At 50.6% G+C, this 15625-nt stretch overlaps 1 protein-coding gene across 4 annotated transcripts in view; it reads right to left on the reverse strand.

The window, feature by feature from the left end:
* Positions 1-15028, reverse strand: part of LOC109877923 (G patch domain-containing protein 1) — a 33731-nt gene extending 18703 nt beyond the window's left edge. For all 4 annotated transcript variants that reach the window (XM_031812641.1, XM_031812640.1, XM_031812638.1 and 1 more), the window contains exons 1-11: positions 14932-15028; positions 11836-11970; positions 10097-10182; positions 9528-9688; positions 8920-9017; positions 8710-8768; positions 7475-7723; positions 6483-6633; positions 1498-1577; positions 946-1153; positions 466-655 (exon numbers count right to left, since the gene is read on the reverse strand). In XM_031812641.1, coding sequence (XP_031668501.1) covers positions 466-655; positions 946-1153; positions 1498-1577; positions 6483-6633; positions 7475-7723; positions 8710-8768; positions 8920-9017; positions 9528-9688; positions 10097-10182; positions 11836-11970; positions 14932-15001 — 1487 coding nt within the window. In that variant the 5' untranslated portion in view covers positions 15002-15028. The remainder of the gene's footprint in view (positions 1-465; positions 656-945; positions 1154-1497; positions 1578-6482; positions 6634-7474; positions 7724-8709; positions 8769-8919; positions 9018-9527; positions 9689-10096; positions 10183-11835; positions 11971-14931) is intronic.
* Positions 15029-15625: the final 597 nt, after the last annotated feature.

Consider the following 15625-nt stretch of genomic DNA (forward strand, 5'->3'; position numbering starts at 1 on the left):
ACTGGACTACAACACATTACAAGATCTAGAACACTTGACTACAATACATTACACGATCTAGAACACTGGACTACAACACATTACAAGATCTAGAACACTGGACTACAATACAAGATCTAGAACACTGGACTACAATACATTACAAGATCTAGAACACTGGACTACAATACAAGATCTAGAACACTGGACTACAATACATTACAAGATCTAGAACACTGGACTACAATACAAGATCTAGAACACTGGACTACAATACATTATAAGATCTAGAACACTGGACTACAATACATTACAAGATCTAGAACACTGGACTACAACACATTACAAGATCTAGAACACTGGACTACAATACAAGATCTAGAACACTGGACTACAATACATTACAAGATCTAGAACACTGGACTACAACACAACACATATCCCAGGATGGTTCAGAGACGGTCAGACAGACAGATATAGGTGTACCTGCTAGACAGGGCCTTCTGGGCGGAGGCTCTGGCTGCTGCAGCCGCTACCCCTGCAGCCACAACGGCTGCTCTGGCCTCCCCAGGGGTGGGCTGTCTGGGGCCTGAGCTGGTATCTGAGGAGGGCCTCCGTAGGCTGGAGAGTCTCTCTCTGTCCTCAACCTTCAGCAGGTCAAACACAGAGCTGGGACCTGGAGGGAGGAGGACAGGGGAGGGGACAAGGAGACAGGGCAGGGAGGAGGACAGGGCAGGGAGGAGGACAGGACAGGGAGGAGGACAGGGCAGGGAGGAGGACAGGGAGGAGACAGGGCAGGGAGGAGACAGGGCAGGGAGGAGACAGGGCAGGGAGGAGACAGGGCAGGGAGGAGACAGGGCAGGGAGGAGACATAGCACCACGGTTGATAAAGAGGAGATGACCACGAGGATTAAAACATCTTGTTGTGTCTACAGGTTTCAGAAGAATACAGAGAACAGTCTGCACCTTGCAGTGTAGCCTCCCCCAGCAGCTCCCTCCTCTGGGCAGAGTCCAGCTGGTGACGACCCCCCTTAGAGGGCTCTTCCTGGGCCATGTGGCCTCGAGACGTCTGCAGGGCCTGGGCTACCATGGGGCTGACGCTGGACAGGTCCACCACTGGACGGAAGTAGTGGACCGGCCTGAAGTCTCTGGGCAGGTTGGGAGGAGGGAAGATCTGAGGAGAGAGAGAGAGAGGGAGAGAGAGGAGAGAGAGAGGAGAGAGAGAGGGAGAGAGAGGGGGGGGGGGGGAGAGAGAGAGAGAGGGGGAGAGAGACAGAGACAGAGAGAGAGGAGAGAGAGGAGAGGATAGAGAGGAGAGGATAGAGAGGAGAGAGGGAGGATAGAGGGGAGAGAGGTAGCGAGAGAGACAGGGAGAGAGGAGGAGAGAAAGAGAAGGAGAGAGAGAGAGAGAGAGAGAGAGAGATGGGAGGAGAGAAAGAGGCCAGGGGATGGAGGTGATATAATTCGGAGGTAATTGAAGAGAGATTCATTTAGAAACTAGGTTAAGAGAGCACCTACTGTTTTGGTCTCCAGCTTATCGGAGGCCAGGGTGAATCCTTCTAGGATTTTACCCAGATAAGCAGCGTCTTTACTGTGGTCTGAAGACGAAGAAAGAACAGCATTAGAGAACAATATGCAGTGATCCTCGTTGATGTGATCGACATTATGTTCATGGACAGGACTATGACACTGAATGAAGAGGCACAGAGAGAGACAGAGAGAGTCCCTTACACATAAACACTAAATAAGTGTATGAACCATAACTTTCCATAGTACAGGACAAACACAACGGGTATGGCCTGTTCCCCAGAGATTCAGGACAATTGGTAGGGCCTGTTCCCCAGGGATTCAGGACAAACAACGGGTACGGCCTGTTCCCCAGAGATTCAGGACAAACACAACTGGTAGGGCCTGTTCCCCAGAGATTCAGGACAAACACAACTGGTAGGGCCTGTTCCCCAGGGATTCAGGACAAACAACTGGTAGGGCCTGTTCCCCAGAGATTCAGGACAACTGGTAGGGCCTGTTCCCTAGAGATTCAGGACAAACAAAACTGGTAGGGCCTGTTCCCTAGAGATTCAGGACAAACAAAACTGGTAGGGACTGTTCCCCAGAGATTCAGGACAACTGGTAGGGCCTGTTCCCCAGAGATTCAGGACAACTGGCAGGGCCTGTTCCCCAGAGATTCAGGACAACTGGTAGGGCCTGTTCCCCAATGATTCAGGACAAACAACTGGTAGGGCCTGTTCCCCAGAGATTCAGGACAACTGGTAGGGCCTGTTCCCTAGAGATTCAGGACAAACAAAACTGGTAGGGCCTGTTCCCTAGAGATTCAGGACAAACAAAACTGGTAGGGACTGTTCCCCAGAGATTCAGGACAACTGGCAGGGCCTGTTCCCCAGAGATTCAGGACAACTGGTAGGGCCTGTTCCCCAAGGATTCAGGACAAACAACTGGTAGGGCCTGTTCCCCAGAGATTCAGGACAAACAACTGGTAGGGCCTGTTCTCCAGAGATTCAGGACAAACAACTGGAAGGGCCTGTTCCCCAGAGATTCAGGACAAACAACTGGAAGGGCCTGTTCCCCAGGGATTCAGGACAAACAACTGGTAGGGCCTGTTCCCCAGAGATTCAGGACAACTGGTAGGGCCTGTTCCCCAGAGATTCAGGACAAACAACTGGAAGGGCCTGTTCCCCAGAGATTCAGGACAAACACAACTGGTAGGGCCTGTTCCCCAGGGATTCAGGACAAACAACTGGTAGGGCCTGTTCCCCAGAGATTCAGGACAAACACAACTGGTAGGGCCTGTTCCCCAGAGATTCAGGACAACTGGTAGGGCCTGTTCCCTAGAGATTCAGGACAAACAAAACTGGTAGGGCCTGTTCCCTAGAGATTCAGGACAAACAAAACTGGTAGGGCCTGTTCCCCAGAGATTCAGGACAACTGGTAGGGCCTGTTCCCCAGAGATTCAGGACAACTGGCAGGGCCTGTTCCCCAGAGATTCAGGACAAACAACTGGTAGGGCCTGTTCCCCAGAGATTCAGGACAAACAACTGGTAGGGCCTGTTCTCCAGAGATTCAGGACAAACAACTGGTAGGGCCTGTTCCCCAGAGATTCAGGACAACTGGCAGGGCCTGTTCCCCAGGGATTCAGGACAACTGGCAGGGCCTGTTCCCCAGAGATTCAGGACAAACAAAACTGGTAGGGCCTGTTCCTCAGAGATTCAGGACAAACACAACTGGTAGGGCCTGTTCCCCAGAGATTCAGGACAACTGGCAGGGCCTGTTCCCCAGAGATTCAGGACAAACACAACGGGTACGGTCTGTTCCCCAGAGATTCAGGACAAACACAACTGGTAGGGCCTGTTCCCCAGAGATTCAGGACAAACACAACTGGTAGGGCCTGTTCCCCAGAGATTCAGGACAAACACAAATGGTAGGGCCTGTTCCCCAGAGATTCAGGACAACTGGCAGGGCCTGTTCCCCAGAGATTCAGGACAACTGGCAGGGCCTGTTCCCCAGAGATTCAGGACAACTGGTAGGGCCTGTTCCCCAGAGATTCAGGACAACTGGCAGGGCCTGTTCCCCAGAGATTCAGGACAACTGGCAGGGCCTGTTCCCCAGGGATTCAGGACAACTGGCAGGGCCTGTTCCCCAGAGATTCAGGACAACTGGCAGGGCCTGTTCCCCAGGGATTCAGGACAACTGGTAGGGCCTGTTCCCCAGAGATTCAGGACAAACACAACTGGTAGGCCTGTTCCCCAGAGATTCAGGACAACTGGCAGGGCCTGTTCCCCAGAGATTCAGGACAACTGGTAGGGCCTGTTCCCCAGAGATTCAGGACAACTGGCAGGGCCTGTTCCCCAGGGATTCAGGACAAACACAACTGGTAGGGCCTGTTCCCCAGAGATTCAGGACAACTGGTAGGGTCTGTTCCCCAGGGATTCAGGACAAACACAACTGGTAGGGCCTGTTCCCCAGAGATTCAGGACAACTGGTAGGGCCTGTTCCCCAGAGATTCAGGACAAACAACTGATAGGGCCTGTTCCCCAGAGATTCAGGACAAACAACTGGTAGGGCCCTTTCCCCAGATATTTAGGACAAACACAACTGGTAGGGCCTGTTCCCCAGAGATTCAGGACAAACACAACTGGTAGGGCCTGTTCCCCAGAGATTCAGGACAACTGGTAGGGCCTGTTCCTCAGAGATTCAGGACAAACACAACTGGTAGGGCCTGTTCCCCAGAGATTCAGGGAAACACAACTGGTAGGGCCTGTTCCCCAGAGATTCAGGACAACTGGCAGGGCCTGTTCCCCAGAGATTCAGGACAACTGACAGGGCCTGTTCCCCAGAGATTCAGGACAACTGGTAAGGCCTGTTCCCCAGAGATTCAGGACAACTGGTAAGGCCTGTTCCCCAGAGATTCAGGACAACTGGTAGGGCCTATTTCCCAGAGATTCAGGACAACTGGCAGGGCCTGTTCCCCAGAGATTCAGGACAACTGGCAGGGCCTGTTCCCCAGGGATTCAGGACAACTGGCAGGGCCTGTTCCCCAGAGATTCAGGACAACTGGCAGGGCCTGTTCCCCAGGGATTCAGGACAACTGGTAGGGCCTGTTCCCCAGAGATTCAGGACAAACACAACTGGTAGGGCCTGTTCCCCAGAGATTCAGGACAACTGGCAGGGCCTGTTCCCCAGAGATTCAGGACAACTGGTAGGGCCTGTTCCCCAGAGATTCAGGACAAACACAACTGGTAGGGCCTGTTCCCCAGAGATTCAGGACAACTGGTAGGGCCTGTTCCCCAGAGATTCAGGACAACTGGCAGGGCCTGTTCCCCAGGGATTCAGGACAAACACAACTGGTAGGGCCTGTTCCCCAGAGATTCAGGACAACTGGTAGGGCCTGTTCCCCAGGGATTCAGGACAAACACAACTGGTAGGGCCTGTTCCCCAGAGATTCAGGACAACTGGTAGGGCCTGTTCCCCAGAGATTCAGGACAAACAACTGATAGGGCCTGTTCCCCAGAGATTCAGGACAAACAACTGGTAGGGCCCTTTCCCCAGATATTTAGGACAAACACAACTGGTAGGGCCTGTTCCCCAGAGATTCAGGACAAACACAACTGGTAGGGCCTGTTCCCCAGAGATTCAGGACAACTGGTAGGGCCTGTTCCTCAGAGATTCAGGACAAACACAACTGGTAGGGCCTGTTCCCCAGAGATTCAGGGAAACACAACTGGTAGGGCCTGTTCCCCAGAGATTCAGGACAAACACAACTGGTAGGGCCTGTTCCCCAGAGATTCAGGACAACTGGTAGGGCCTGTTCCTCAGAGATTCAGGACAAACACAACTGGTAGGGCCTGTTCCCCAGAGATTCAGGACAACTGGCAGGGCCTGTTCCCCAGAGATTCAGGACAACTGACAGGGCCTGTTCCCCAGAGATTCAGGACAACTGGTAAGGCCTGTTCCCCAGAGATTCAGGACAACTGGTAAGGCCTGTTCCCCAGAGATTCAGGACAACTGGTAGGGGCCTGTTTCCCAGAGATTCAGGACAAACACAACTGGTAGGGCCTGTTCCCCAGAGATTCAGGACAACTGGCAGGGCCTGTTCCCCAGAGATTCAGGACAACTGGCAGGGCCTGTTCCCCAGAGATTCAGGACGACTGGCAGGGCCTGTTCCCCAGAGATTCAGGACGACTGGCAGGGCCTGTTCCCCAGAGATTCAGTACAACCGGTAGGGCCTGTTCCCCAGAGATTCAGGACAAACACAACTGGTAGGGCCTGTTCGCCAGAGATTCAGGACAAACAACTGGTAGGGCCTGTTCCCCAGGGATTCAGGACAAACACAACTGGTAGGGCCTGTTCCCCAGAGATTCAGGACAAACACAACTGGCAGGGCCTGTTCCCCAGAGATTCAGGACAACTGGTTGGGCCTGTTCCCCAGAGATTCAGGACAACTGGCAGGGACTGTTCCCCAGAGATTCAGGACAACTGGTAGGGCCTGTTCCCCAGAGATTCAGGACAAACACAACTGGTAGGGCCTGTTCCCCAGAGATTCAGGACAACTGGTAGGGCCTGTTCCCCAGAGATTCAGGACAAACACAACTGGCAGGGCCTGTTCCCCAGAGATTCAGGACAACTGGTAGGGCCTGTTCCCCAGAGATTCAGGACAAACACAACTGGCAGGGCCTGTTCCCTAGAGATTCAGGACAACTGGCAGGGACTGTTCCCCAGAGATTCAGGACAACTGGTTGGGCCTGTTCCCCTGAGATTCAGGACAACTGGCAGGGACTGTTCCCCAGAGATTCAGGACAACTGGTAGGGCCTGTTCCCCAGAGATTCAGGACAAACACAACTGGCAGGGCCTGTTCCCCAGAGATTCAGGACAACTGGCAGGGCCTGTTCCCCAGGGATTCTATATTTTTAGTTCAGGACCAGCCTTAATCTGTGTCTGGGAAACTGTCCCAGAGTCTTCCATCTCCTGTCATCTCAGTGGTTCTCACCTTTCTTCTTCCTGTTGTACTGCTGGGGGGCGGTCCATCCGTACAGTCCGTTGCCAGGCTCCTCCCCTCCCAGCACCGTGTCGTAGTTAGACATGATGTCTCTGTGGTAGATGTCCTCGTCATCGTCCTCCATCGCACCCACACCAAAACCCTGGAGGGGGGGGTCAAAGGGTCAAGCACAGGCTAAGTATCCCAGAGCACCTGACTAGTAACAACCAAACAATACAGAGAGCTGACAACAGTCAGACAGTGTTTTCCCTACTATTAGAGCTGACAACAGTCAGACAGTGTTTTCCCTACTATTAGAGCTGACAACAGTCGGACAGTGTTTTCCCTACTATAAGAGCTGACACAACAGTCAGACAGTGTTTTCCCTACTATTAGAGCTGACAACAGTCAGACAGTGTTTTCCCTACTATTAGAGTCGGACAGTGTTTTCCCTACCATTAGAGCTGACACAACAGTCAGACAGTGTTTTCCCTACTATTAGAGCTGACACAACAGTCAGACAGTGTTTTCCCTACTATTAGAGCTGACACAACAGTCAGACAGTGTTTTCCCTACTATTAGAGCTGACACAACAGTCAGACAGTGTTTTCCCTACCATTAGAGCTGACACAACAGCCAGACAGTGTTTTCCCTACTATTAGAGCTGACACAACAGTCAGACAGTGTATCCCTACCATTAGAGCTGACACAACAGTCAGACAGTGTTTTCCCTACCATTAGAGCTAACACAACAGTCAGACAGTGTTTTCCCTACCATTAGAGCTGACAACAGTCGGACAGTGTTTTCCCTACTATTAGAGCTGACACAACAGTCAGACAGTGTTTTCCCTACCATTAGAGCTGACAACAGTCAGACAGTGTTTTCCCTACCATTAGAGCTGACAACAGTCAGACAGTGTTTTCCCTACTATAACAAACAGGGTACACGTCACGGACCTGACCAACTAAACAAAACAACGAGAGACACACGTATCCATACAAACCTGTCCTGCCACTCCTCCTCTGCGTCTTTGTCCCTTCCTGTCCTCTCCAAACAGGCTGTTGGTCCTGTCTGAGTCCATGGTGAACAGGTTGATGTGTCCCGCGCCCGGACCTCCCCTCAGGGCCGCCAGGGGGTTCAGACCCCGGTAGCCCAGGCCGTGCAGGTCCACTTTAGGGGTGAAGTCTATAGGAGTCACGTCTTTAGGAGCGAAGGTCACGTTCTCAGGGACGAACTCTCCATCCTCCTCATCCTGTGGTTTAACAGTAGGGAGGGGATGAATTTTTCATCATCTTTGCAGTGGTGGGAGGGGTAAACGTCAAGTTGCCTATTTTAGGGGACTTTTGTTATAGTTTAAATTGTTCTATCAAGGTAATTGGTTTCGTGATTGTTCTGTCTGTCTGACAGCGCCGCCTCCCTGCCTCGGATGACTATGGGGTATCGGGTTACATATCCACAGCCATTGGAGGTTCGGGAGTCCCGCCTTAACACTCCTTCGCTGATCGGACTGTCTGTCATTTTGTGTCGGAATGGTACATCACAGGTACACAAGCTGCATGTTGATGCTAACTGAGAGTCTACTGCAGTGACAGGAAGTAGTTCTACAACAAACTACATATCGCTGCTAAGCTGAGAGTCTACTGCAGTGACAGGAAGTAGTTCCACTGTTCTACAACAAACTGCATATCGCTGAGAGTCTACTGCAGGGACAGGAAGTAGTTCTACAACAAACTGCATATCGCTGCTAAGCTGAGAGTCTACTGCAGCGACAGGAAGTAGTTCCACTGTTCTACAACAAACTGCATATCGCTGAGAGTCTACTGCAGCGACAGGAAGTAGTTCTACAACAAACTGCATATCGCTGCTCAGCTGAGAATCTACTGCAGGGACAGGAAGTAGTTCTACAACAAACTGCATATCGCTGCTAGGCTGAGAGTCTACTGCAGCGACAGGAAGTAGTTCCACTGTTCTACAACAAACTACATATCGCTGCTCAGCTGAGAGTCTACTGCAGTGACAGGAAGTAGTTCTACAACAAACTGCATATCGCTGCTAAGCTGAGAGTCTACTGCAGCGACAGGAAGTAGTTATACTGTTCTACAACAAACTGCATATCGCTGCTAAGCTGAGAGTCTACTGCAGCGACAGGAAGTAGTTCTACAACAAACTACATATCGATTAATATCAAAATGTAAATGTAAAAACAAACACAATTTGAAAACAAAACCTCTGTGTTACCTGTGATTCCGATGAACCGTTGGGAGGCGAGGCCGAACCGAACGCCCTTGTTGCAGAATCTGTAAAAGAGAAATAACCATCTTGGAATGATTTAAATTCACAAGCTAAAAGGGTTAAACAGTACTTTGTTGAGAGTAGAGTCCCATCAGTCTATACAACGTATTAGGCTCCAACGTTGCTGCTTCGACAGTCAGAGGCTGAGTAACCCACCTGCTCTCTGCTTACACAGCCTCCTCTTCACCCTGGGCCCAACCCCCTGGCCGTCCTTCCAGCCCATCTTCCTCAGTAACTCCACCCCCATGGAGGACCTGCCAGGAGTCAACAAGGACCGCATAGTAGAAATATACGAGTGGTTCGGCTGATCTAGAATCAGTTATACCATTTAGCTCACTGAGTACCAGGGGCTGTGCCAAGAGTCACAGAGTAGTTCTGCTGATCTAGAATCAGTTATACCATTTAGCTCACTGAATACCAGGGGCTGTGTCAAGAGGAGTAGTTCTGCTGATCTAGAATCAGTTATACCATTTAGCTCACTGAGTACCAGGGGCTGTGTCAAGAGGAGTAGTTCTGCTGATCTAGAATCAGTTATACCATTTAGCTCACTGAATACCAGGGGCTGTGTCAAGAGGAGTAGTTCTGCTGATCTAGAATCAGTTATACCATTTAGCTCACCGAATACCAGGGGCTGTGTCAAGAGGAGTAGTTCTGCTGATCTCTCAACGAATTACTACATTGCCAGAGAGGTCCTGATTGTAGAAAAGCCCTTGAGACATACAGGCCCAGAGTGACAACATCTGTTCAGCCCGGTGGATAGTTACCTAGCTGGAGCCACCAAGTCTTCCAGGACAGTGTCCCCTGGGATAGGGGCTGAAAGAGAGGTGATGGCTCTGGCCTTGTCCCTGATCACATCCTTCCTGCCGGAGGCGAAGTCAGCTGTAGTGGTGATTTGTCTGGGGGCGATGCCGTGGTCCCCCAGATCCTGAGGAGACGGAACACATTCACATCCCATGTTGTCATGTTGGTCCACAAAGGGAAACGGTTGTTGTGCTAACAAAGTTCTCATTTAGTCCGTGATGTGGTCTCTAGAATGTATAATGTGGTCTCTAGAATGTATAATGTGGTCTCTAGAATGTATAATGTGGTCTCTAGAATGTATAATGTGTTCTCTAGAATGTATAATGTGTTCTCTAGAATGTATAATGTGTTCTCTAGAATGTATAATGTGTTCTCTAGAATGTATAATGTGTTCTGTAGAATGTATAATGTGTTCTCTTTCAGATTCTAGGTTCCTCCTCATCCGTGACGTGAGTTGAAAGGGAAATAGTTAGTGTGACCAGTCCTTTCATGTATCCTGTTGTTGATAAGATGAGATGTCTTGTAGGCCTACCTCCTCATCCATGAAGTCCTCTGGCCTGGCATTCTGTCTGCCTGCTTTCTGCTGTCTGGATGAAACAAAGGTTGCTGGAGTCCACCCTGCAGTAGGAAACAAGTAGTGATTCATACCGTCACATAATCGCAACATTTCTGTATTATATCAATATTTTACTCCAATTATTAATTTGTAAAAACAAATAGAAATCCAACAGGTAGGTAGCGTTAGGTGGCGCTAGTCCAAACTCTGGTATTTTTCATCCTATAGGTTGGTCTCCATCTTGTTTTTAAATAGGGAGCCAACATGTTGTATTCAGCACTTTCATTTCCCTGACTGATCAGAACTCCTTTTCTCACCATCTCTGGTCTCTCTGCAGCAGACATACAGTGAGCAATATGTTTGGAACATCAAAGAGCAATGAAATGGCAGAACAGAATCACCCCACGACCCTAGAGGATCACCCCACGACCCTAGAGGATCACCCCACGACCCTAGAGAATCACCCCACGACCCTAGAGAATCACCCCACGACCCTAGAGAATCACCCCACGACCCTAGAGAATCACCCCACGACCCTAGAGGATCACCCCACGACCCTAGAGAATCACCCCACGACCCTAGAGAATCACCCCACGACCCTAGAGAATCACCCCACGACCCTAGAGAATCACCCCACGACCCTAGAGAATCACCCCACGACCCTAGAGAATCACCCCACGACCCTAGAGAATCACCCCACGACCCTAGAGAATCACCCCACGACCCTAGAGAATCACCCCACGACCCTAGAGAATCACCCCACGACCCTAGAGGATCACCCCACGACCCTAGAGGATCACCCCACGACCCTAGAGGATCACCCCACGACCCTAGAGAATCACCCCACGACCCTAGAGAATCACCCCACGACCCTAGAGAATCACCCCACGACCCTAGAGAATCACCCCAGGACCCTAGAGAATCACCCCACGACCCTAGAGAATCACCGCACGACCCTAGAGAATCACCCCACGACCCTAGAGGATCACCCCACGACCCTAGAGAATCACCCCACGACCCTAGAGGATCACCCCACGACCCTAGAGAATCACCCCACGACCCTAGAGGATCACCCCACGACCCTAGATAATCACCCTACGACCCTAGAGGATCACCCCACGACCCTAGAGAATCACCCCACGACCCTAGAGAATCACCCCACGACCCTAGAGGATCACCCCAGGACCCTAGAGGATCACCCCAGGACCCTAGAGAATCACCCCACGACCCTAGAGGATCACCCCACGACCCTAGAGAATCACCCCACGACCCTAGAGAATCTGAGAATCTGGTGAGGTCTCTCAGTATGGTGATAATATGGTATGGAGAGGCCTCTCAGTATGGTGATAATATGGTATGGTGATAATATGGTATGGTCTCTCAGTATGGTGATAATATGGTATGGTGATAATATGGTATGGTGAGGTCCCTCAGTATGGTGATAATATGGTATGGTGAGGTCTCTCAGTATGGTGATAATATGGTATGGTGATAATATGGTATGGTCTCTCAGTATGGTGATAATATGGTATGGTGAGGTCTCTCAGAAAGAAGCTGGTTAAACAACACATGATGACATTAACAGGCCTCAGTCTCTGAGTGAGTGAGACAGAGTGATTGAGAGAAAGAGAGATAGTGTGTGTGTGTCTGAGTGTGTGTCTGAATAATTGTGTGTGTGTCTGAGTGAGTGTGTGTGTGTGTGTGTGTGGACCAACCTTCTTTGGTGCCCACGGTGTTGAAGTACCCAGCAGAGAATCCCCCAGTGAAGGCTCCATGGAACCTCTGGTAGCGGCCCTTCTCATCCTTCACGGTCTGCTCGTACAGCGGGACAGGCTTCCTCAGAGGCTCATCTACACACGTGATGGAAAACATCAGCAGCCGTGATATTGTAGAGTAATACTTTCTACTAGGAAAGTAGCTGGTTAGGAAATACCCCCTTTTTTTGGAAGCACTAGACAAACTACAGCACAATACCTTACTACATCTCTGATTTCTGTAGACCAGAACCAGGTCGATCAGAAAGACAAATTATTGCCCAAATAGGGTCGACGAACTACCTGTGTGCTAGGTGGCATATTCCCATGTCTAAAAGACATATCCATAATCGTTAGACGGTTCTTACTAAAATCGGACATCATTTACAAATGATGACGTTTACGAGAAAGTATTAAGTCCAGTTTTCAGATTCCAATGTGGATCAATGATGTGTTCTGGCCAGAGACAGAAGTGGAAGCGACCAGGCGGCCACAATCTGCAGCAGAATCTCTGATAGGTTCTGGCTCCAGCTGCAGCAGAATCTCTGATAGGTTCTGGCTCCAGCTGCCCTGAGTGAACAGGGAGTACAGGAGGGAACTAGCTAGTTAGCTTGTGTGTTCTAGCTAGCTGCACAAGCAACAGGGGTTAACATAACACGCTCTACCAGAGCTAGCGAGCCGACGGATATTCGCCTAGCACACTGATGCCCTGGACCAGAGCTAGTGAGCACACTGATGCCCTGGACCAGACCTAGTGAGCACACTGATACCCTGGACCAGACCTAGTGAGCACACTGATGCCCTGGACCAGACCTAGTGAGCACACTGATACCCTGGACCAGACCTAGTGAGCCGACTGATACCCTGGACCAGACCTAGTGAGCACACGGATACCCTGGACCAGAGCTAGTGAGCACACTGATACCCTGGACCAGACCTAGTGAGCACACTGATACCCTGGACCAGACCTAGTGAGCACACTGATACCCTGGACCAGACCTAGTGAGCAGACTGATACCCTGGACCAGACCTAGTGAGCAGACTGATACCCTGGACCAGACCTAGTGAGCAGACTGATACCCTGGACCAGACCTAGTGAGCAGACTGATACCCTGGACCAGACCTAGTGAGCCGACTGATACCCTGGACCAGAGCTAGTGAGCACACTGATACCCTGGACCAGAGCTAGTGAGCCGACTGATACCCTGGACCAGAGCTAGTGAGCACACTGATACCCTGGACCAGAGCTAGTGAGCCGACTGATACCCTGGACCAGAGCTAGTGAGCCGACTGATACCCTGGACCAGACCTAGTGAGCCGACTGATACCCTGGACCAGACCTAGTGAGCCGACTGATACCCTGGACCAGAGCTAGTGAGCACACTGATACCCTGGACCAGACCTAGTGAGCCGACTGATACCCTGGACCAGAGCTAGTGAGCACACTGATACCCTGGACCAAAGCTAGTGACCAGACGGATACTCACCTGGACCAGAGCTAGTGAGCAGACGGATACTCACCTAGCACACTGTTACCCTGGACCAGAGCTAGTGAGCACACTGATACTCACCTAGCACACTGATACCCTGGACCAGACCTAGTGAGCACACTGATACCCTGGACCAGACCTATTGAGCAGACGGATACTCACCTAGCACACTGATACACTGGACCAGACCTAGTGAGCACACTGACGCCCTGGACCAGACCTAGTGAGCACACTGACGCCCTGGACCAGACCTAGTGAGCACACTGATACACTGGACCAGACCTAGTGAGCACACGGATACTCACCTAGCACACTGATACCCTGGACCAGAGCTAGTGAGCACACTGACGCCCTGGACCAGACCTAGTGAGCACACTGATACCCTGGACCAGACCTAGTGAGCACACTGATACCCTGGACCAGACCTAGTGAGCACACTGATACCCTGGACCAGACCTAGTGAGCAGACTGACGCCCTGAACAGACCTAGTGAGCACACTGATGCCCTGGATCATTCCTAGTGAGCACACTGATACCCTGGACCAGACCTAGTGAGCACACTGACGCCCTGGACCAGACCTAGTGAGCACACTGATACCCTGGACCAGACCTAGTGAGCACACTGACGCCCTGGACCAGACCTAGTGAGCACACTGATACCCTGGACCAGACCTAGTGAGCACACTGACGCCCTGGACCAGACCTAGTGAGCACACTGATACCCTGGACCAGACCTAGTGAGCCGACTGATACCCTGGACCAGACCTAGTGAGCACACGGATACCCTGGACCAGAGCTAGTGAGCACACTGATACCCTGGACCAGACCTAGTGAGCACACTGATACCCTGGACCAGACCTAGTGAGCACACTGATACCCTGGACCAGACCTAGTGAGCACACTGATACCCTGGACCAGACCTAGTGAGCACACTGATACCCTGGACCAGACCTAGTGAGCAGACTGATACCCTGGACCAGACCTAGTGAGCCGACGGATACCCTGTTGGGGCGGTACGGGAATTGGATGGGATCCAGGGATGCTAAGAACGCATTTCATGGCTACAGAAGTGAGGGCTACGGAGCGATAGTCATTTAGACAGGTCACCTTGGTGTTCTGGGGCACAGGGACTACGGTGGTCTCCTTGATACATGTTGGTATTACAGACTGGGTCAGGGGGAAAGGTTGAAAATTACGGAGAGCGAGATCACACAGTCGTCCAGGGTTGCATTTAAAAAAACTCAATTTAAGACTATATTTTGTGCATTGCTCGTTAATGTAAACGATGGCTAAATAATAGAAACAGTCTACCGATTATGGATATAACGTTACTGTACGTGTCGCTAAACAGCAGGTACAGACATGTCATCTTGGCAAGTAACTAGAACTATAATTTTAATGAATAGATTAATGAATAAGGTCTTAGTTTGAGACGGGGTGTTCCTGTTATGATAACTATACTTACAAGTTATCAGCTCGTAAACACCACGTTAATCATTCTTTCCCTCACAATAAACTATTAAAATGACTGTATTAATGTCATATACAAAGTAAAAAGGACCGTTACCTTCTTCTAGAGGTTCTAATGGGGTTCCAAAAGTAACAAAATCTCCGTCGCTGTCGCTGTCGGACGCCATGTTTACTACAACTACGGAAAGTCGTTCCGTTCAAAATCACGCGCAGGCGCAAACAAATCGCGAACAGCTTATTCAAACGTCCCTGAGTTTTTACTCACTGGTCCACTGCCTATTGCATTTGGTTAATAGATTAACGGAAATGTCCTGGAATGTAAATGCATTAATCGGTAGAAGAGTTGTTTTGTTCGACATATTTAAGCTATGATCCTGTAATTACAATGAAATCAGCATTCAGCTACATTTGTAGGTTTTCTTAAGTTTGAGTGACATCTTGTGGTAACATTGCAAGCAGTGTGTGTGTGTGTGAGAGAGAGAGAGCTGGCGTGTGTGTAGTGTGTGTGTCTGTGTGTGTGTGTGTGTGTATGTATGTGTGTGTGTGTTTGTGTGTGTATGTGTGTGTGTGCTTGTGTGTGTGTGTGTGTGTGTGAGAGAGAGAGAGAGAGAGAGAGAGCTGGCGTGTGTGTAGTGTGTGTGTCTGTGTGTGTGTGTGTGTGTGTGTGTGTGTGTGTGTGTGTGTGTGTGTGTGTGTATGTGTGTGTGTGTGTATGTATGTGTGTGTGTGTGTGTGTATGTGTGTATGTGTGTGTGTGTGTGTGTATGTGTGTGTGTGTGTGTGTGTGTGTG

This window comes from Oncorhynchus kisutch, unplaced genomic scaffold (genome assembly GCF_002021735.2).
Source record: "Oncorhynchus kisutch isolate 150728-3 unplaced genomic scaffold, Okis_V2 Okis03b-Okis08b_hom, whole genome shotgun sequence".
NCBI lineage: Eukaryota > Metazoa > Chordata > Actinopteri > Salmoniformes > Salmonidae > Oncorhynchus > Oncorhynchus kisutch.